Raw genomic sequence first — 23,739 nt, 5'->3', positions numbered from 1 at the left:
GCTTATGGTAAGGGTTTGGTGGAGCCCTGTAGCATATTTTGGGCTACCAGTGCAGGACCAAATACACAGCTTTGGGTACCACCAGGGTACATCCTGGATGGGATGCCAGTGCACCCCAGGAGCATCTAAGACCTGCATGAGGAATGACGGGGTCACAAGAGGAAGCGGAATGGCCGACATCAGTCAGCTTGTTGGCGTGAGATTTTCATTTCGCGATAAATCTGCACACGCATTTACATGCATGTAACAGTTTTATTACCTTGAAATAGTCTGTAAGGTTTGCAGTTCAAGTACCCCAATGCTTTTGATGTAGCTAATTTGAGGTTTATAATGGAATAATATAGATTTGCCGTAAGATTTCTTGCGTGAGCCTGAGAGTCAGAAAGTGTGAGTGTCACGCCAGATGCATGAGAGTTGGCAATCCTGAAGAGGGAGTTGAAATTCTAGAATAATTTACACCTAAGACATCCAAGTCTTTTAGAAATTTCTTTAACAGAAAAAAAGGAATAGTGAGTCCATCAATCCATTTTCTATAACCGCTTGTCCTATTCAGGGTTGCGGGGGGTCCGGAGCCTATCCTGGAGGCTATGGGCACACAGCAAGGAACAACCCAGGATGGGGCACCAACATACACACCATTCGCTCACAAATGTACACCTATGGGCAATTTGATGAAATGTCAGTGAGTATATCTTATTTTTATTTTGTGCAAATTTTATTTCAGAGGGACAGAAAAAAAACAGATATGCTTACAAATGTTTCTGGGCCTTTTCACCCTTACATCTGCACACCTGAGTCTGGTGGTCCACCTGCGTGTTCTGTGGTCCACCTGCCTACCAAGTCTACTGGTCCTTGACTCCTGTCCCTGGCCTGAAGGACAGAGTATGTCTATGCTAGCATGTGACATAGCGAGGACTTTGGGGGGGGGGAATCACACTAGTCTCTCCCCGCTCCCCCCCCCCCAACCCCCGCCTGGAGCTGTTGCTCACCGTGGGGCCCTTCTTCAGGGAGGGGTCCTGGGCGGCCTGGCAGCAAAGCTAATTATCACCCAACCGGGCTCCGCCGGAGAGTCAGGCAGGCAGGCAGTTGCCGTGCCGTCACACTTTTGGGGGGGGGTTTGCACACCAACATGCTGGGATTTGAATCTCAGAGAAGGTGAGGCGGGGTGACCAGATGTCACTGTCTGTCCTCAATAACATCCTAAACTTAGCTAAAGAGCACTGAGCAGCTTATCGAGGCTGCGCATCGTAGCGGGCGCTCAGTTTAAGCCTGTTTAACGTGAACATCGGCTGAAAGGCTGCAGGGAAAGGGCCACTCATTTCGGGACGTCTTTCAGCTGACCTGGCCTCCATTCCGCTCTCCAGAGACGCGGCAATTTACCTTTAAGCTGACAGGTCAAGCGACCGCACCAAGCGGTCATCAGTTCAAGCACAGGGAGGTGAGTATCAACCCCAGCCTTTAGTGGGCATCAAGTATAAAACAGGAAAAATAAAGGGCTATTTAGTGTCCTGCAGTTCATATTTACACATGTAGTGATGCAATATGCAAAATATTATTAGTACTTAGTTTTTGACAAAATGACCATACATGTGCTTTACAGCTGTCCACATCAGCTAATGACTCATTAGAGCAGATCTTCATTTGATGCCCTCAAGGTCCAGAAAGGGGATTAATAAGAGAAGCATATGTGGGTCCAGCCCATGGTACAAAACTCTTAGGTATACAGCTCAGGTTCCCAACGAGCTGGTCCATTTCCATGGTTACTGCAACATCCCATCCAGGCGTCCACACAGGGCACAAGTACAGTTTGAATGGAATGCACTGATTACCCGCGGAGCTCGTAACGTCGTGTGGTGTAAAAGGGCCGCACTCTTCAAGGAGAAGCTGGCCCTATGAACCCTATCCAGCCCGAGCATCACCACTCAACCACTCAACCACTCAACCTCTCAACCTCTCACCTTCTCCTGGTACTGGCGACGGGAGGAGTCCAGGGACTGGATGAGCGCGGTGGCGTGTCCCACGAACATGGCGTAGCAGGTGGCGCCCACGATCATGCTGAGGATGGTGAGCCAGACGTCCGTCATGCCCACGGGGGGGTACATGCCGTAGCCGATGCACAGCATGTGGCTCATGGCCTTGAAGAGCGCGTAGGAGTATTGCTGGCCCCAGGTGTCGTTCTGAGGTGGAGAAGGACATAGGTTTACCACCAGGGGGCACTGTGTGTTTCCCAACCCCCCCCAAGCACCACAGGGACCATAAGCAATGTCGGTGCATGTGGAGACATCACTGTGATGAAGCAGCTTTCCGTCTCGCTCAGGACAATCTGTTAAAGGATTAACAGTTCAAACACACTCCCGCATGCAAAGCACAAGTTCAACACCCGTCCCCTCGTCCCCTGTTTACCTGTCACCTCCTGAATACCGACCGTATTCATACAAACGCACATATTTGCCGCACAACGTGAGCAAATAATGAATGAATGATTCAACATATCCGACCCGCTTCCCGACTCGATTCTCCGAAGGCGAAAACGTAGGCGGGCGGCTTAAAAGGAAATGGATGTGGACGAATCGCCCGTCGCCCTTTTGTTTCCAGCGCTGGCGCACGGCGAATCGATATGGTCTCTCTCCCGAGGTGACACGCTCGAATTGGATTCAGACCAAATTCTCGGTGGAGAGAAACCTGGAGGAAGACATGGTGATCACTGCCTACAGAAAGGTCAAGGTCAAAACAAAGCAGCGGCGACGAGACGTACATAGTCTGGGCATGACTGAGACCGAGGGTGGCACCGTCACGACAGGAGCTGGGCGCTGCTGCCATGAAGACGTTCAGCATTTGACCGTAGTTTGCCAACATTCCATAGTCTCACTCACGGCTGCTCCTGCATTTAAAATCGTGTAATTTAATCTGTCCAATTAAGTTGGCCAAGCGACTTTCAGGGGGGAGAGCCAGGTCTGCGTGCATCGAGTTGTTTCATCTGACCTTTATTCTCAGAAATCTCAGCACCTAGGAGTTGACACCAGTCCCAAGAACCATAATCCCTGCTGATGTCACACACATATTTCCTTGACATTTTCATTGGCTTCATTTATGTATCGATATGTAGCTATATTTGTCTATTTTTTTACGTAGTGTTAAGGTATTACTGAATAGGTAATATCACTTAATTTGTAGTCTTACTGTATTTAAAATACCATAGGATTTACTACACTGATTCATGGTGAATGTATATATTCCTTTTTACCATGCTTTTATCAAACAAATGAATGTAAATGTTTATACACTAGTGAATAAACAAAAAGACTCAACTACATCTACAAAAATGTCCTGTATGTTTCTCTCTAATTTGTTTAATTTTGACCATTATGATTACTTGGATTGTCCCTGAGTTGAACTGCCAACGCAGGCAAATCTTGTCAGTGAGACTTACCGTTAATCTTTTACGTGACAACTGACATTTTGACAACAATTAAATATTACCACCAAAAATCAAAGCTGGGTTTGAACTTCAAGCCAAGTAAGGACTCCATGCAAAACAGCTCGGTCCTATTGGACCGTAGCAAGTTTTCTGCATGCTGTGTGGTCAACCTCAGTGACCTGCATACTCATGAACAAATAAAATTTTCCAGTAAATTGCTTGTATAACATATACTCTCTGACAAGCAAATCTGTTTTACTTCATGATTTTAGTATGATGGAAACCTGGCAGAGACAATTTTCAGATCTTCTCACTTTTTTAAGTCCCTGTTCATATTACTGAAATTTTTCACCATCTGTATTAATGACCCTGCAGATCACTGGCTGTGAATTTTAAAAACTTGCTTGATTGTTTTAAAATGATATAGAATGTTATGATCCCTACTCGCAACAAAGGAGAAAGTCTTGATCCAGTAATCTCAGATGTACCTGATATCTCGATATCTATGACTTTGAATGCCACAGCCTCAAATGCGAAAATATCTCTGGGTTTATGGACATAACTTGCTCAGCTGTCTTCTGTGTTGACACATAGATGAATGCCAAGCAGCTGGCTAGTTCCAAAAATGACATCCTTAACATTGCCGTTAATTCGGTGGCCCCTGTAAAAACCCAGATCATGTCCTTCAGATGCTCCCAGCTACTGTTTACAGAACAACTTCACCTTATGAAGTCCCACCAGTTCTACTATAAAAGGAGCTCTGAAGGCAGCTTCTAGGGAATATGTTATCAGGTTAATCAGAAATTGGAAATGCCAGAGTCTTCTCTTGTACAATAAATCAGCTTCTCAGTACTGCTTTACCAGAAACTTCTTCTGCATCCATTGAAACTTGTAACTGCTTTCTTGATGTTTTTTTTTTATGGAGAAAATGTCCAACATCAATCTATTTCTCCACCTTCCAAACACATATCCTGGACATGCTGGTGGTCTGGTCTGGTCCAGGCAACATACTGTAGAGCAGAAGGCATTAGTGCAAACTCTAATAAAACGGCAGTCCATTGCAGAAACTCTCCAATAAGAAAAAGTTCTTCTATGTCAACTAATAAAATGGTTTTGCTCATTTATTCTGATTCAGTTTATTACAATTTTGATTAATAAATCTCTTAAGACTGGTGAAGTTCCAATACTGTTCTAAACAGCTGCTGACACCCCTTTACGGCAGAAAAAAGTCTTGATCACAATGTATTCTTCTCCAGTTACAGGCCCATCTCTCACCTCCCGTTTGCTGCTAAGGTACTTGAAAAGGCAGTTGCTAATCATTTGGTGTTTCACATGAGCTCCCATAATCTCCTTTAAAAATTTCAATCAGGTTTTAGTCCTTTAGTCCTCATCATAGTACAGATATTGCCCTTGTGAAAGTCACCAACAACTAGCTAATGGCTACTGACTCTGGTTCTCCTTCAATCCCCATTTTTCTTGATCTCTCAACAGCTTTTGACACAGTAGATCAAAACATTCTCCTGAAAAGATTAAGGGATTAGATTAGTCTACACGACACATGTCTGGAATAGTTTTCCTTTTATCTCTCTAATAGACAGCATTTTGTTTCTGTTGTTCAAATTAGGTCTTGTGTCACTTGTCACCTGTAGTATCTCCAATGGCCAAGGCTAGGACATTGTTTTTCTCATCTTCACGCTCATTTTGGGCCAGATGTTCAATGTACACAGCTATGCATATGACATACAGCTGTGTATGAACACCCAGCCGGACAACTGCACTGTCACCGAGAATATAAACATCTGTTTGGAAGGGATCTGGAGGTGGGTGAGCTATAATTTCCAAACCCAAGGCCCTATGAACTGCATCCCTTAGCTAAGTGGGTACACTTTCAGTACCCACTACTGAAGAGAATACTATCAACCTTTGTCAAGTGGTTTCTAAACTTAGTGAGGAGTTTCATGCCTGCTCACAAAACTGCTGGCAAGTCATCATATTCAAACATCTACTCAAAACATCTCCTGGTTAAGCTCCTCAGATGCTGAAAAGCTTATTCTTCCATCACATATTGACTATGGTGGTGCCTTTTCATGTGACTTCCCCTTCTCCTACTACACACTTCTTCTCCAGGATATTGCTGCTGTCGGGGGCGGAGTTACTTACCTGGGTGCCCTAGGCTGACATCAGCATGGATACTCAGGTGTTTTAACTAGCCATTCCATCCCCCCCCCCCAAGGCAGGACAGGGCCCTGATGTTTGCCGGGGTCCTCAGACAACCTATGCATTAGTCCGCCCCTGGCTACCATGGTCCTTATAAGAGAAGGAGAGTTGACCCATATCACCACGTTTTTAGCTCTACTGCACTGGCTTCCTATCAGACAGAGAATAGACTACATTGTGCTCCTGCTGGTCTCCCAGTCTATCCATGGCAAAGGCCCCACTTATCTTACCGACCTCCTTTCTGCTCTAACCTCCATGTGTCCTTCATGGTCTGTACGGTTTAACATGCTACGCTTTCCCAGGACCAAATTGTGAACTACGAACATTGAACAACCATCTGTTGTTTATATTACTTGAAATATGGAACTACCTCCCAGTTTACATTAGACAAGCAATATTAATGGAATCATTTTTAAAAAGGACCTTAAAGGTTGCTTAGGTTTGTTTTGATTGTGAATTGCGATGCGATTTGAAATTTTTGGACATGAAATGTGGAATAGAAATTGAATATGCTATTTCGCCCACCCAGATCCAGCTTTATCCTAACATTATACTGGGAATTTATTGATGGAGGATGGACCCCACCAGCACTAATCAATCAAGTGACAGACCCATTACCGAGGTTCAGGTCACATGACAATACAGAAACAGAAAAAAAGGATTAACTTGAGAGGGCTGAAAGATGTACTTTGCGTTTGTGTTCCACTCTGAGACCGGTGCCAAGGATTTAAAGGACTTACCTGGCTTGCAGGACATACATCAAAGTAAATTTAATTTCTCTAATTTACTTTCTTCCTTTCACTTGAGCAAAACCTAGGCAGGGTTTACACAATATTGCTTTACGTTGCCAAATTACTGTAATGTGACAAATAATCTTCTAAAGTATCGTGTCTATATAATCATACCCAAGTGACCCTCCGAAACACACAAGGGCTGAGGAACCCCATGTTGTTCTGTGCTGCCTCTTGGGGGAACAGCGCAGCCTGTCCACTGGAGCGGCCCCAGCGAGGCCGTGTGGTACCTGGTACGAGGTGCTCATGGGGCAAAGCCTCCGGCAAGGAAGGACAGTCTATGTGTGCAAGCGTGGAGCTGCCTTCTCACGAGCAAGATAGCTTTGGACACATCAGGAATAACAGATTCAAGGAGGCCTGAAAGGTTCCAGCTAGTGAGGGCCACTGTGTCTACAGTTTCTGGGTCACCTTTAGTGACTGGTCCACGGCGACACAATGACACCAAACAGCCCACTGACCCCCACCCCGGGGACCACATCCTTGGCAAGAGACTCACCACCATCTTGTTCTTGGAGACCCAGCAATCGGCAGGGAAGTCCTGCAGCATGGGAACCAGGAACTGCAGGCAGCCGTCCCAGTGACACAGCAGCAGCATCATGCCGATGAGGTTGACGATGCGCACCATGGCGCTGGCCAGGTCGTAGGTCATGTGGAAGATCTGTAGGGTCATGGGGAGGCAGATAGGAGGGGGGTGGATATACTGATCAGTGACCAGAGATTGCTGTAGCCATGCTTAATGCTTTTACTCCATATTTACCTCCAACGCTAGTTCAACCCACTTCAACCCAATGAACAAAGCAAAGCGCAGAGGATTTAACAGTTAAAAGTTTCATTTTAATCCTAAGCCCTGAATAATTGAGGTCATGATGTTCTCGGCCTGGTGTGGATGCCAAACCTAAAGAATGAGGTATTTTATGTAATATGATGTTCTTTTTTTTTTTTGCAAGAACAAAGGTCGCTTTGCCTTTAAGTGGGGAAGATAGGAAGGAGCGACAGAGCGTACAGGTTGTTCTAGGCGACCCGGTACCGAAGTGCTCTTGGGATGTTCAAGTCCAGTCTGCATACATCACTGTTGTGAACCCTGACCCAAGTTTCGGGTAGCGAGAGGCACAGAGGGAATAACCTTAAATGGGTTCAGGTAGTCTAATAATTATGTAGTGTAGTAATTAGGCAAACAGAATTCTTCAATAGCCAGGCATGTTGAAATTCTACGTATACTCTGAGGCACCAAGACCAGGGTCAAGAGCAGGGGCCTCTACAGGTACGGGCCCTAGCTGGCCCAGGAATGCCCTCACCCCTATTACTCACCCATTCAAAACACATCAGTGACTTATCAGTGACTATTAATAAGGTGGGCTCCTGAGTATGGATTATGGCCCCTGTCATGCCCCTCACCACAAAAATATCCTAGAATCTCCCTGCTGAAGATCCACTGGTCTATCGCCATCTAAGCATGAGCTCCTGCACAGGGCAAAGGGTTAGGTTTAGGGTTAGGTTTAGGGCACATTCTGTGTCAGTGAGGGCCAGGAAGTTTTGGGAACAAGAAAAGGAAGTTTAGACCTCCCTCCCCAGGGCATCCGTAGCAGGGTCATCAAACTGTTCCATATCGCTTCATTCCCCTGCTTCAAATTAATATATCGTACCACTTCCTTTAGTATTTGTTTCATGCTAGTTTCCCTCAAAATACAGCTCTGAAGTACTGCATTGCCTCAATACATAAACTTTAAGCTTTAAAAATTACTACATGAATATCTGCTGTAATGCTTATAAATAATCAAAGAATGTTACAAATATCATACATTGGACAATAAAATAAGTAACTAGAGCAACAGTTTTGCAATCTCTAAAAATTGGAAGTGTTCCAACAATTTTGGCCACTAGTGTAAATGAATTTCACAAACTTTGGAGGAAGTTCTGTTAAGTAAATGAATCACGAGGTTGGGAAAGTATCCTGTTTACCTCACTGGGAGCCTGACATCGTTTGGTCGTGGTGTTATTCTGTGCCTAAACCCAGCACTGAAGATACCAGAAAACCCTGAAAATGCTCCATGGAAATGCATGAATGAAAAAGTCACGTTTCCCTCAGAACTCCTCATTATCGCAGACTGGACATCAGATCAATGTGGCGTAATCCAAATACACTCTGTGGCGGCCCGACAATGCGTTCAGCCGCTCGGCCTACAAGGGGGGGCTTTCCTCACGTGGCGCTTTTATCACGCTAATTCCTCACAGTTTCTCTCTGCCATTACTAATTATGTAAACTAATTTCAGGAATGTTATTTTAGTACAGCTAGCTAGTGCTTGCTTTAAAATGAAGACTTGGGTGTTAGGGGAGAGATTATTTAATGATCTATCGCTGAGCATTCTCAGCAGTGAATGAGTTATTGACAAAATTAACCCAATAATTAGGACCACTGAGACTTCTGTGATATGTGTGTACGCACTGCAGAGAATGAGGATTGTGTATGCGTGTGTGTATATGAACACTTTCGGTCCTAGATGGGTGTGAATTTGACTTTTTATGTAATACTTAGCACCTGAAAAAGTAGGGGCTTCTTCAAATGCATTCCTAAAATTAGAATCAAGCAGAATACTATATATTGCTATAAACAAGGTCTTAGCATTAAAAAATATATATATTGCTGATTCAGCTTACCTATTTTCCCTGTAAATCCAAAACCCATGGTAGGCGGGGCTTTCGTGGGCTGCCAACCACTGACAAGTTTAACTCACCTCTCATTGGATAATTTACTGGCTCTCATTAGATTTAAACTAAGTGCCACACCCACTCCCATTCTCCCAATCCTAAATGATATTATTGCATTGCCCTGCAATTAAGAAGCTGCATCTTCTGTCAAATCCCTGTTGAACTTATGAACTATGCATACAGTAGCAGCAGAGTTTTCCTGATCTGCCCTCAGTAATGTCATGCAAATCTCCACACAGCACTGAACATATTAAATGGCTGCGGCTGTGAAACACGCCGAGTTTGGAGGCAGACTGATTTGCACAGGATTTTTTTTTTTTCTGCTTCTCCTTTATTAAAATAAATTAGCTACGCGAACCAGGCCTGGACTCAGCCTCCATTTCGAAAGACGCTCCTCACAAATAGTTTAAATCTATTCTGATGTGCAGTTATTATAAATCAGTCGACCGGGAACAGAGAACGTCTCAATCATCTGAGACATTTAAAAAAAATATCAAAATAACGTTCTCAGAAAGGCTGAACCTCTGGTGTCCAAGCAGATTAAAAAACAGCAGGGAAATTGCAATAGGGACGGCACCCTTTTTTAAAATCAGCTAAATGAGCCAAATTATCAGATATCAGTAACAACAAGACAGTGCCAGTTGGATAGCATTGACATTATATGATCCCATAAACATACACTGAACACACATAATAAATGTGAAATTCACATGGCAAGGGAAGGGAGGCGTGTGAGTGATTTAAGGACTGGTAGCTGTAACGCGTGTGCATATATACATCAGGGGTATCCGCAATGGGCCGGTGTGTTTTACGGTGTGTCTGTGTAGGCTCTGCAGGTTTTGGGAAACCTTTAGGTCAGCTGGTTAAACCCAGGTGTGAGGACTCTTCAGCCAACGAGTCCTCTAATCTAATTAAGGTGTCGCAGCGAAAACCCACATCCCCAACGGCCCTTTCTGGATAAGATTGCCCATCACTGATATACACTCTTATTAACAGATCATTATTGGCTACATGTTCATAACGTTTTTCATCAGGCCGAGTGAAACTCCTTTGTGTTTCGAATACTACCGAGTTATTAGTCAAACAGCACTTTGCAGGACCCTTCAGTTCCAAGATCTCAAACCATGTGAGGGTTGTGCATCTGCAGGCTTTTTCCACTGCTGTTCTTCATACTTTCCTCCATCCATCTTCCATGAGCTTGCCCAGCATAGGGTTGCATGGGTCACCTGGAGGCTATCCCAAGCCTCATACGGCCAATGGCAGGGTTAAGCCCTGGAATGGATGCCAGTGCATTACAGGGCACATGCCCTAGCTCTATGGGCCATTTAGTCAGCGAGCCACATCCCTCTTTGTTTATGCATTGCAGGAGCACCCAGGTTACAGGGGGAGAACATGCAAACATCACACACAAAGAGCAGGGGCAGCTTTTGAAACCCCCAGTCCTGGAGGTGTGAGGCAGTGGGGCTACCTACTGCCCCACTGGGCTGCCCACTCCCATCTGCCTAATTAGACTAATTCATTTTATATTTTAAATAATCTTTTCAAATGACAAAGTACATGTGATTATCACAGGTCTCTATGTCCCATACTTAATGAGCACCATTTTTCATGTCACTGATTCTGGAAAGGTGTATAGGGAATGGACTGCAATGGAAATCCGCACACACATGCACGCAGTCCACAGTGGACGGCCATTTGTTCACTGATGAGCTCAGGTGGGTCGGGATGGAAGCGGGGAAAACGGTTGAGAAGGTTGCTGTTCAGCATGGGGGATCTGTCCGTGGCTGGGCAAGTCAATGCTACCACTGTCACTTGGATCTATGGATACCTCTGTACCTCTTAACTAAGGACAGGACGTCCGTAGAAGCAGATGACCAGGAAGTATCTGCTCCCTACTTTGGTCATAGCAGCAAGTGGGGCCAGGTCCGGGAAATTCTGTCCTCCCGTTCAGATTACATATGTTCATACAGTGGTTCCACAAAACATGCAGCAGAAGCTGCCGATATAACACAAGTTACACTTCTTGGCTCTCGGCAAGCTTCCCCTGCTGCTGCAATCAAATAACGCCCCATTAAACCCTTTATTATCCAACCTCTTATCTCTGAAAGAGCAGCCGCTGCCAAGTGGGCACTGATTAGTTGATTTGCATTATTTATTATTTGCCTCCATTATCACTGACCCTTTTTCTTCATTCAAAATGAAAAGAGAGCCCTCCCAGCCTCGCCGCTCTTCTGTTCTGTTTGTACCTCCCATTTGCTGTCCTGTTTGTATCATCCCCCACTGCTGTCAGTACTACCCTCCCACTGTTCTGTTTGTAAGACTCTCCTGCTGTTTTCTTTGTATACCCCTCCCACTGTTCTGTTTGTAATCCCACCACTGTTGTGTTTGTGAAACCCTTCCCTTGATTGGTTCTTGACACCATCTTACTTTCTGATGTGTGACATTCCATTGTTGTTGTGTTTGTAATACCCTGTGCCATTCGGCTTGTAACACTTTCCCATTGTTTACTTTGTAACACCATCTTACTTTTTGATGTGTAATACTCCTTTGATGTTCTGTTTGCAATACCCTATGCCATTCTGCCTGTAACACATCCCCTTTATTTGTAACACCATCTTACTTTTTGATGTGTAACATTTCTTTGTCGTGGTGTTTGTAATACCCTGTGCCATTCTGCTTGTAACACGTTCCCATTGTTTGCTTTGTAACACCATCTTACTTCTTGATGTGTAACACTTTGTTTGTAACACCTTCCCATTGTTTGCTCAGTAACACTATCTCATTCTTTGATGTGTAACACTGCTTTGATTTTTCCTGTTTGTTACACCCTCCCACCACTCTGTTCTGTTTGTAACACCCTCCCACTGCCCATCTCTGTTGGTAATATCCTCCTGCTGTACCGTTTCGTCGCAGTTGTGCCTGTGATACTGCTCTGCTGTTTCGTTCTGTTTCCAACGCCCCCGCCTTGCCTGCTCCACCAAAAAGTCATGAGATTTCTGTCACATATTAAATCATTCCCCCACCAATCCAGCACGCAGCCAGTTGGGCCATAAAGCCATAAATCTTAACAATCCCAGTTTCCAATATTAATAGGGATGGACTGCCTGGCCGCACACAATAAACAAACACAGATGGTACTCTTCTCGTTCCACTAAAGCTGAGATCAAAACCAGTGGCACTGTTGTTCGGCATATTGAAATTGTTCTACCTTTCATGTTACCCTCATTAACTGTTCATCCCAATGCTATTTTGCACATCCACTTGTTTTGTAACCTGATTGGGAAATCAAAATGCCTTTTTTAGGCAATTTAACAGGCTTGAAGCATTTATGTCAATTTCCTTTGTGTGTTTTTTTTTTAGTATCAGTAACTTTCTAACAGTGACTTCATATTTTGAATAAAATGCTTAATATGATAGAATGAATTTCCTCAGGCACACAAAATCACATTAGTCCTGAGAAGCTCTGGATTTTCCTTAAGTAATAATCGCGGATATTACCAATACAACTTGGCAAGCTCACCCAGGGTGTTTATGTATGAAATCCTGTCTCTATTACCTAATAGAAGACTAATGTTCTACTTTAATTAGACAGTCTGAAGCTAAGCCAGCTCCTGCAGTGTCTCGTCACTGGCTCCTGACTGTAAGAATCATAACATGAAGCAACGTTATAAGTTTAGAAAAGAGCTGCTTTGAACCATATGGCAGTATTCTGACTGTTCTCTCTGTGCAGGAACAAAAATGGGATTTCATAATCCAGTTTGATGCTTATAACCACCGCTAGCTAAATTATAAAGCAGCGTATCGCGTGCGTGTATGGAAAGCAGCATGACGTTCGTTATCCCTGAATATCCTGAATATACGCAACATTTATTGTGAGCAATAAAAAGCAAATATACATGAAAAAGGTTTTGCTGTATTTTCATTTTATCTTCTTTTGTTATTTTGCCTCTTCTGTGGCCGATGCTGCAATTTCAACACAATATTCATGTAGTGAATTGTTACCCACTCTGGTTATTCATTAATGATCATCAGTTATTATTATAAATAGCACCACAGAACTGGCCTCTCCTGGACTCTACATGTTTAATGTACCCCATTAGAAAGATCTGTAAAATTTATTAAAATATTATAATTCTAGATTGGCTAGCATGGCTGCCTCACATCTGCAGGGTTAAGGATGCATACCCCAGCCTTCGCCTTGTGTGTGTGTGGATTAGGTTTATATTACATTGTGGGGACCCCCACAATGTCCCCCACCATGTAATAAAAACCTGTTTTATGACATTGTGGGGACCATTTTTCAGGTCCCCACAAAGATCTGTGAATACAATCAAAAAAGTAAAAATGCCAAAAGTCTCCTATTTTTTTGTTACCTATGGTTAAGGTTAGGGCTGGGAAGGGGTTAAGATATTTATGCTGGGATTAGAGCAGGGGTCTCAAACTCCAGTCCTGGGGGGGCTAGAGCCCTTTGTGGAGTTTAGAATGTAGAGATCAGTGGTCATTGTTGACACACCACAGCACACAGTGCACAACAACGAAATGTGTCCTCTGCATTTAACCCATATGTGACATCGTGACATAGCAGGGGGCAGCTAATTCAGCGTCCGGGGAGCAGTGCGTGGGGGCGGAACCATGCTGGTCGGGGATTCAAACCAGCAATCTTTCAATTACAAGTGCGCTTCCCTAACCATTGAGACACCACTGCCCGGAAAAAAGACAAACTCCACTCCCAGTGCAGGATTCAAACCCAGCAGCCTGAAGGTGCAGCCCCCACGCCACCCGCAGAAGCTTAGTAACTTAGCTCTTTCCCTGTTCCACCACAAATGATTCAGCTAAAGAGCTGTGCAGTAATTAGCAGAAGGAGTTGAATCAGGTGTGTTAAATGGGGGTAAACTAAAATCTGCGCAGGGATCCGGCCCTATTGCAATCGGACCGGAGTTTGAGACCCCTGGATTTGAGTTTTCCCTATAGAGATGAATGGAGAGTCCTCACAAAGATACAATTAAAAACGTGTGTGTGTGTGTGTCTGTGTGTTTGTGCGCATGTGTGTATTCTCCTTGTCTTACACGGGTTTCATCCCGTAGTACAAAGACATTCAGCTAGGCTATCTGGCATCTCTAAAGTTACCCCTGACGTATGACTGTGATGCGAGTGTGTCTATGTGTCCTGTGATAAATTGCCTAGTGCCCCACGCTGACTAAGACAGGTTCCAGGTCCTTCCACAACCCTGACCAGGATGAGTGGTTAGATGAGGGATTAGATGAAATTTGCACGATTGGTCCTCCAGTGGAGATATCATGGATAACAAGCAGTTATCAATTCCATGTACCCCCCCCCCCCCCCCATGTGCAATGGGCAAATTTATTCCCTGTAAGGGGTGAGCAAGGAGCAGTAAAATGCACAGCCCTTTGGTGAAAACTGTCGGAACCAATCTTCAGTGTTTTACAACCATCTCACTTTTAAGAGGATCTATTTTCCTCCAAATACCCCAAATACACATGCTCCATACTGTTATGCGTTTGGTGTGGTTAGGGCACAGTAATTCCCTCAGTAATTCCCTTAAAAAACAAAAATTCAAAATAAGGCCATGTAAATAAGAAGTGAGAAACCTTACACGAGAGCAGGCCATCTTATCATGTTCATCACTTTCACGGCACATAGAGGGAATTGTGAGAACATGCTGCTGAAGGAACAGAGCGATAATGACTGTGACAAACCATCCGCAGAGCTTCTTCAACCTTATCATTCACGACCAGTCCTGTGAGGACTGGTCTCTGGCTTTATGGGGAATGATCATCAGTCCTGTGAGGACCGGTCTCTGGCTTTATGGGGAATGATCATCAGTCCTGTGAGGACCGGTCTCTGGCTTTATGGGGAATGATCATCAGTCCTGTGAGGACCGGTCTCTGACTTTATGGGGAATGGTCATCAGTCCTGTGAGGACCGGTCTCTGGCTTTATGGGGAATGGTCATCAGTCCTGTGAGGACCGGTCTCTGACTGTATGGGGAATGATCATCAGTCCTGTGAGTACCGGTCTCTGGCTTTATGGGGAATGGTCATCAGTCCTGTGAGGACCGGTCTCTGGCTTTATGGGGAATGGTCTTCGGCCCTGTGAGGACCGGTCTCTGGCTTTATGGGGAATGGTCATCAGTCCTGTGAGGACCGGTCTCTGGCTTTATGGGGAATGATCATCAGTCCTGTGAGGACCGGTCTCTGGCTTTATGGGGAATGATCATCAGTCCTGTGAGGACCGGTCTCTGACTTTATGGGGAATGGTCATCAGTCCTGTGAGGACCGGTCTCTGGCTTTATGGGGAATGGTCATCAGTCCTGTGAGGACCGGTCTCTGACTGTATGGGGAATGATCATCAGTCCTGTGAGTACCGGTCTCTGGCTTTATGGGGAATGGTCATCAGTCCTGTGAGGATCGGTCTCTGGCTTTATGGGGAATGGTCTTCGGCCCTGTGAGGACCGGTCTCTGGCTTTATGGGGAATGGTCATCAGTCCTTAGAGGACCGGTCTCTGACTTTATGGGGAATGGTCATCAGCCCTGAGAGGACCGGTCTCTGATTTTATGGGGAATGGTCATCAGTCCTTAGAGGACCGGTCTCTGACTTTATGGGGAATGGTCATCAGTCCTGAGAGGACTGGTCTCTGACTTTATGGGGAATGGTCATCAGTCCTTAGAGGACCGGTCTCTGACTTTATGGGGAATGGTCATCAGTCCTGAGAGGATCGGTCTCTGACTTTATGGGGAATGATCATCAGTCCTGTGGGGACCGATCTCTGGCTTTATGGGGAATGGTCATCAGTCCTGTGAGGATCGGTCTCTGACTTTATGGGGAATGGTCATCAGTCCTTAGAGGACCGGTCTCTGGCTTTATGGGGAATGGTCATCAGTCCTGTGAGGACCGGTCTCTGACTGTATGGGGAATGATCATCAGTCCTGTGAGTACCGGTCTCTGGCTTTATGGGGAATGGTCATCAGTCCTGTGAGGATCGGTCTCTGGCTTTATGGGGAATGGTCTTCGGCCCTGTGAGGACCGGTCTCTGGCTTTATGGGGAATGGTCATCAGTCCTTAGAGGACCGGTCTCTGACTTTATGGGGAATGGTCATCAGCCCTGAGAGGACCGGTCTCTGATTTTATGGGGAATGGTCATCAGTCCTTAGAGGACCGGTCTCTGACTTTATGGGGAATGGTCATCAGTCCTGAGAGGACTGGTCTCTGACTTTATGGGGAATGGTCATCAGTCCTTAGAGGACCGGTCTCTGACTTTATGGGGAATGGTCATCAGTCCTGAGAGGATCGGTCTCTGACTTTATGGGGAATGATCATCAGTCCTGTGGGGACCGATCTCTGGCTTTATGGGGAATGGTCATCAGTCCTGTGAGGACCGGTCTCTGACTTTATGGGGAATGGTCATCAGTCCTTAGAGGACCGGTCTCTGACTTTATGGGGAATGGTCATCAGTCCTGTGAGGACCGGTCTCTGGCTTTATGGGGAATGGTCATCAGTCCTGTGGGGACCGATCTCTGGCTTTATGGGGAATGGTCATCAGTCCTGAGAGGATCAGTTTTTATTAAAGCAATTTGAAGGACACAGCTGGCACATGAAACTTTATAATAAGTTATTTTAACTCTATTGAAAGTGGCCACAGTCATGCTCTTCTTTTTTCTTCTTTTCCTTTTTTTCAAGGTAACATACCGAGACAGAAGCCTAAAAATGGCAGATTTTAAAATGGAGCTGATCTGTTTCATTTCACACGTTTTTGATGAAACAAGACTGTCCAAAATAACTCTCCAAATTAACAGTGGCACCCCACCATGGTCACATGTCACCTCAGCACTGTCAAAAATTCCGAAAGGTCAGTCATGGGACTTTCGGCACACTCCATCTCTGCTGCAGCTGAGACTGGCTATCTATCCCTGGGCAATGGTGTTGAGCTGAACTATATTAAAAGCTGCCATTATAACTTTCAAATTTAACAAACCTGCAACGATTAGTAATATTCGCAATAATAATGAGCAGCTTAGCTCTACCCAAAAATTATTTATATGCAGTTTACAGCACATCATGTCTTCATAACCGCACTATACGTAAACATTTCTAAATGGTGCATAGCTTATGAAGGTCTTATTTAAAAATTCACCACCCAAAAAAACTGCTTTTCCATCTACAGTATGTCAAGAAAACTGACATTTAAACCTAAAGAGGAATATGCAAAAATAAGCATAATTGTTTTTCTTTAGGCAGAAGTCTCAAAAGCCCTGGTATTGTACGAGAAATATTAAAGAGTTTTTTTTACAAAGCCACACAATTAAATTTAATTGCAATCGCTCTTTCATTAATGTGACAGGACTCTGGTGGAGACGTAATTTCATTGCTAGCGTTTGATTCCACCAGGTAATCTGGGAAGAGCTCAGAATCTCAGACCTGACACAGAGTTTCCTTTTTTAATTAAGCCTCCGTCTGGCACGTCATTCTTCACTTTACGCTCTCTGCAGATGGGAAATTGGGCCTGTAAAACTTAGGCAGCACAATACATAGCTGAGATGCTGTGGTTTTTAAAATACTTCTAGAAAGTTACATTTTCAGCTGACTACCAGCATTTTAAGTTTCGACTAAGATGGAGCATAATGTCTAACATCGATACCAATCTCTCCTTGCACTGCACCCCTTTCCTCCATGTGAAAATACACCCAAATGACCCACACTATATCTTTAATTAATATATAAAAAGTTTTGTATTACACATATGCTGCATTATTCTGCATCTTCATTGCCTGGATTTCAGTTGAGTTATGGCATATCTATTTTACTGGTGTTCCTTCCTATTCCTACTAGTGAAGCAATGAGCTCCAGCATCTCTAGCTCCCTCTACTGGTTTCCTTGTGAGTTACGTATTCCTGCCTCTGAGCACTGTGAACTGTAGGATAACACTGTGAGCTGCAGTGGATCTACCCCCAACCACCGACACACACCGATGTTATCATCAATGCTGAAGATGTTGACAGATGAAAATGTCAGTTTTCAATCCGCCCCCATCCCATGTCATCCATGTAAACTGGGATGTCCCTACCTCCTCCCATTGGTGAAGGTATCGTATAAGTCTGGAGAGCCTGAGAAGGCGAAGGAGGCTGAGGATCTTTGTGAAACGGACAATCCGCAGGGCGCGGGCCGTCTTGTAGAAGTCTGAGTCAATCCTCGTCTCCACAATGAGGAAGATGTAGTCCACGGGGATGGAGGAGATGAAGTCAACGATAAACCAGCTCCGTAAGTACTTGATCTTGATGTGCTGGGGATCAAGGATGATCTCAGTGTTGTCCTCCTTTACGATGCCCGTGCGGAAGTTGAGCACCAGGTCGATGAGGAAGAAGGTGTCCGACACGACGTTGAAGACGATCCAGGGCGGTGTGTGCTCATCCTTGAAGAAGGTGATGCCCACTGGTATGATGATGAGATTGCCCACCATCAGAAGCAGCATGGTCAGGTCCCAATAGAACCTGTAGGAAATAGACACGCAGAGTGGCATCATGGGTAACAGTGTTACCGTCATCATAGAGGGTTGAAAAAGATTTTAAAATGAATTTCTACTTCTGAACTATGACACTCTACCTATTTATTAATAAAGTGATAAATATTGATATCTGAAATGCCATCTTGCTTTAATATTATTTATACCTGGTTTTGAGTTATATTGTTGAGCAATATATAATTGTGTTGTGAGAAGGGAGTGCTGGAAAATGATGCCCACTTCTCCAGAACATTCCCTGGAGATCCACAGGACAAACAGAGTCATCTGACCATTGGCAATATCCCTAGGGTGCAGACCAATGGTGGTTGTGACCTGACAAATCTCATTTTACCTGGCTGTTTAATGCACACAGTTACGGTTGTGTATGTTCACTTGTTTATTGTTTTATCATATCAATTTGCCCCATCTTAGCACTTCTGTGCTGATTTTTACAATGAACTATACTGTTATATGCTGAGCAAAGTATCCTGCTCGTGTGGTTGTTTACCTCCAAAATCTCTAAAGACCAAAAGCTCATGATATTCATTAACATGTTGACGGTGATGCAGCTCGGCGTCTGTCTGCGATTTTAAATTGCACAATCACTCCAGCACTCTTATTTACGAACCGAACCTGTTTGTGAACTTTGAAATACTACGGGCGGCTGTATGGGAACGGGACTCGACACTTTCAGCTTGTTGTTGGGTCACGATGCACAGAGCGGATCCAGCGCCTTCAGAGAAATCAGGCAGAGAGTGGGACAGAATTAAAAGAGGACCCCACTGATCATGCTGATGTCTCCATGGGGGCGGCCTGTGATTTTTGCCGAGAAGGAAGATCGTGTCGGATGTGTATGTTGGGCGTGGGACATCGCTCGGGAACACCCGGCGTCGGCGACAGCTGCCAGAGAGAGCCGCGGGGGGGGGGGGGGGACAAAGGAAGAGCAGGTGTGAGGTGGGGATATGCTGGAGACAAGGTACCCTAGTGGGGCAGGTCTCACGATGCTTCAGAGGAATCCTACCACCCTGTCATGAGCCTACATGATAGCCCTACGTTTTCTTTATATCAGGAGATTATGCTCAAAAGTACTTTATTTTATTTTTGCACATAGTTGGTGACAATGTCAGCAACACTGACCAAAACCCATGAGTAAAACACAAATAAATTAAACCCAGCCCAACAAACTAGACTCCGAACAAAACCCTGAGCCCTGCACTGAATAACCAGCAACGATGACTAAGCAGCAAGCGATACTCACTGTTGTTTAGATAAGATTCACAGCCAACTACCCCTGGCTCAGGGGTACCTCACCGACCAGGCTCAATTACCTGATTACAAATGCAGGACAGGTGTGATGCTACTAGAGCAATTATTTTCCCTGTTGTTAACCATTAGGATAGTTATTTCATTCTTTGACACGTCACTGTATTGTCGAGCACGAAGGCAGTTATCATTGTCATTCCAAGACAACAAACCGTCAGTGTTGTTATCCTGATGGGGACAAACTCTCAGTAGTGCTTTACGTTAAGGAAATTCATAACTAGAGAGATTGCATGACGAAACTGAGAGTAAGTCCTTGACACCAACATAAACATTTCCCACACAAACCACATTTGTTATTTTGCCACTCAAAGGTAAGGTTTCAGAGTTCTCTCCAGATGGAGAGTGTCGCCGTGGTTCAAGCCTGCCAGCCTGCAAAACGTCTATAAATGTGCGACTTTGTATTAACGGAAGAAAACATTTCGAAAAAACAAAACAAACAGACCAGAGCGGAATCCTCCAGAATGCAGATATATGGCACTATATTTAGAAAGCTTCCTCTGGCAGCATGTCAGGCTTTTGTCGGGTTTTAAATCCCCCAATTATCAGAAATTTATGAAAATAGTCCTTTTTAAAAATTGCATTAAAATTACAGCGAATTCTGGCTCGGGAACGGCAACCTAGGAGCAACGCGAAGTCATTTCTGTGACTCCTATCAAATAATCGGTTGCTTTTAGCCATGTTGCCCTGCAGTTGAGTCAGGTCCTCTGGGTCTAACAGCCTGAGGCTCTGCATTTAAGATGGATCCCGAGTGAATAAATAAAGACACAGGGAACGGGAGGGATTTGCACTGTGCTGCCTGTGCTCCGCAGAGGATGGGCAAATTAGAAGGACAGCACTACTTCATACTGTAGGAACTTGTAGACAGGTTGTATCTGTCCACCATCATCCCAATGCCTCAGCCTATAATGGTCTGCCTCCCGAAGCTGGATGGGGGTCGAGCCTGATGATTTGATTGTTTTATTGGTAAGGGAGGACTTCGTCCCACTAACACCAGAGATGGTCTGAGGCTGGCCAGGGGGAGATGAACCACTGCTCATGGAATGTCACGCAAGTGATGGGTACACAGTTTCTCAGCAGTACATTGTAGAAGCCAGCAGTTTATGGTGGCAATATCATCTTCTTAATTGCTTGGCTGATACAATTATGCATCTGGACATTGGAGCAGGTCTTGGTTAAGCATTACTAGTCCATGCCCTGAACCACTATACTGTTCCCCCCAACCTAAAGTAAATGCCCACTTTCAGTGACACAGCAGGACCAAGGTTCAGACCCCAATAATATACCAAAGTGTTTGTCAATTCTAAAATCAATACAGCCAGTCTCCCTTTCTGGTTGTGTGGGTGTGCCTCCATAGTGCCGGTCTTTTAATTGTGTTTTGTTATGCACTGGAATTTGGGAATGTAGGCTCATTGTTCTATAAATACACAAAGGGAGAGGCTAGCCCATGTAGTACGTCTGAAGGACATCGAGTTCCCGTTTCCCTGCACTGCTCGGCACAAACAAACACCTCTCCACGTATTAATAAAATAAGGTTTCTTCTTAAATAAAACAAAGCCCTGTCTTCTTTGTTTTCGTCAGTCCCCGGCGACGAAGGGGGACAGACTCCCGACACGGTGGCCGAAGGCGGGGATGGCTGGTTCCACTCCCCGGCTGCCGACACTTGTCACGGGTCCGAGCAGAACAGAACACGCAGGTCCAGCCTCACGTGAGGTGGTCTGGGGGTAACGAGGGGAGTGCAGCACCAGCTGTCCATGGCTCTGCCCCCCTGACTCTGAGAGGCAGCCCGACTCGCTCTCCCACTGCCCAGAGTGTGCCGACCTTCGGAAATAGGACGCTGTCAGTGAATGGACGGACTCCTAAGCAGACCTCCTGTTACAGAGAGACAGAGACAATGCTGGGAGCTGCAGTCCTTAGTCACCATAAATACAAGCAAACTGCAGCCTGATTAGTTAGGGTTAAGGTTAGGGTTAAGATTAAGGTTAGTGTACGGTAGTCCAACATGGGGTGGCGGTGAGTCTGGAGCTTATCCTAGAAAGCACAAGACAGGGAACATCCTGGATGGGATCCTGGTGTCCATTGCAGGCCACACACACACACACACACACACACACACTACAGGCAATTTAGAAAACACGGTTCTGCAAGAGGAAGCTGGAAGCTACCAAGAGGAATCTCCTGTGAATACAAGGAGAAAATGCAAACTCCACACATATAGAGCCAGGAACCAAAACTCCAGCGGTGGAGGTGTGTGACCACAGTGCTACACGCTGAGACACAGTACCACCGCAGGAGATGGGCAGAATTACAGCAGGGTCCCTGTTGAGACTAAACCAGCAGCCTTTCATTTACAGATCTGGGTCCTTAACTGGTGCAATACCTGTTGTGCCTACAAGGTCATTCAATACCACCCAATACCATCATGCTGTTTGAAAGTTGCCTGTTGGCCAGTTGTCCATCAGGTCAGCTCTGTTGTCTTGATGAGGACTGTTCCCCTTATTGTGAGACGGAGCCTCCATCAGGTTGCACCCCTCTTACTCCATAATGACCCCCCCACAGCTGCACACGTGAGCCAGCAGCTACATACAGGACAGGTGTTCCGCATGGCCAAACCTCCACAGAGTAGCAAAACTGGCGCAACCTCATGTTTGACAAGAACAAAACGAAGTTACGGACACGAGCCTCGGGTTACAAAGGTTTTTGTCCTATTTCCGCGGTTGCGGACTCAAATAAACCACAACGACGGCTCCAGCGCCAGGACGGGAACACGTCACCTCCGGTTCCAGGTGACGCACTTTGGTGTGCAGCTAAATTTAGGTGAGCTGCAGTTTTTTCGCAACTTTGGTGCCTCATCGGTGGAGGAGCGATTGCTGCGGAGCGTGGAAAACAGACGGGCTCACCAGAGACATGCTAAGAGGAAACCATCTGACGGATCAGAGGCCGATTCCTAACACCGCATGACTGTCCCTGACAATAAGATCAACCACCTAGACAGCTGGTCCACCTGTTCGTTGTCAAGCATCTCCTCAGATTTCAGTGGTCATGTGTGTCCAATGCCGTGAAGTTGTTCAGAAGACTCATGGAGAGGGAGAAACACACATTCACATCGATGCAAGGCTTTGTCCATCTACTACTATAGCTGCCTCCCCAGAGCTGTGAGTGCCCCATCTCATGGAAGTTCTCCACCTCAGGGAGACTCTCCTTTTCAGTGAGAACATGGGCAGCACCAGAGCTAGTTAACTACTAAGGTGAAACGTAGGAATGTACAAACACCTGATACTTTGACTGCCTCAACACCAAACACATCACATCCAAATTTGAAGAATGTAGGGTCAGACAGCCCCTGGAGCAACTGAGGCTAAGAGCCAACAGTCAATTTGTCCTTGGAATTTGAACCAACAACCATCTGATCACAGGCAGGTACCATACCCTCCTGAGACTCACTCCTGGCTAAAGCATTGGTTTAGAGGTATTGAAAGTAAAAACAAGGGACTTAACGAAGGAGGTCAACAAGTACCTCATAGGTAAATTTCACCCCAAAAACAGATTATTTTAGTTGCCACCAGATGGCTTCCTTCATGACATTGCACACATCACGCATGGAGAACTAGTTTTCAGAGGAGTTCCACATTTATAATAGAGGTCTACATAGAGTGAAATCCAGGGTTATGTAGATCAACAGCACTTGTCTGTGTCACTCACAGTATTCTGTCAACTGATGTGCACCTTCAAGACAACACTTCTATCATGACATCTATATATCTATGATC

The 23,739-nt window shown here is 45.2% G+C and overlaps 1 protein-coding gene across 1 annotated transcript in view; it reads right to left on the bottom strand.

The window, feature by feature from the left end:
• The window catches only part of hcn4 (hyperpolarization activated cyclic nucleotide-gated potassium channel 4), a 65,114-nt gene that overhangs the window by 19,762 nt on the left and 21,613 nt on the right, over positions 1-23,739 (bottom strand). The window contains exons 2-4 of the mRNA XM_023819700.2: positions 18,215-18,638; positions 6,923-7,084; positions 1,959-2,177 (exon numbers count right to left, since the gene is read on the bottom strand). Of these exons, the coding sequence (XP_023675468.1) occupies positions 1,959-2,177; positions 6,923-7,084; positions 18,215-18,638 (805 nt within the window). The remainder of the gene's footprint in view (positions 1-1,958; positions 2,178-6,922; positions 7,085-18,214; positions 18,639-23,739) is intronic.

Source organism: Paramormyrops kingsleyae, chromosome 11, assembly GCF_048594095.1.
Source record: "Paramormyrops kingsleyae isolate MSU_618 chromosome 11, PKINGS_0.4, whole genome shotgun sequence".
Classification (NCBI taxonomy): domain Eukaryota; kingdom Metazoa; phylum Chordata; class Actinopteri; order Osteoglossiformes; family Mormyridae; genus Paramormyrops; species Paramormyrops kingsleyae.
This window is presented reverse-complemented; position numbering and strand designations above follow the sequence as displayed.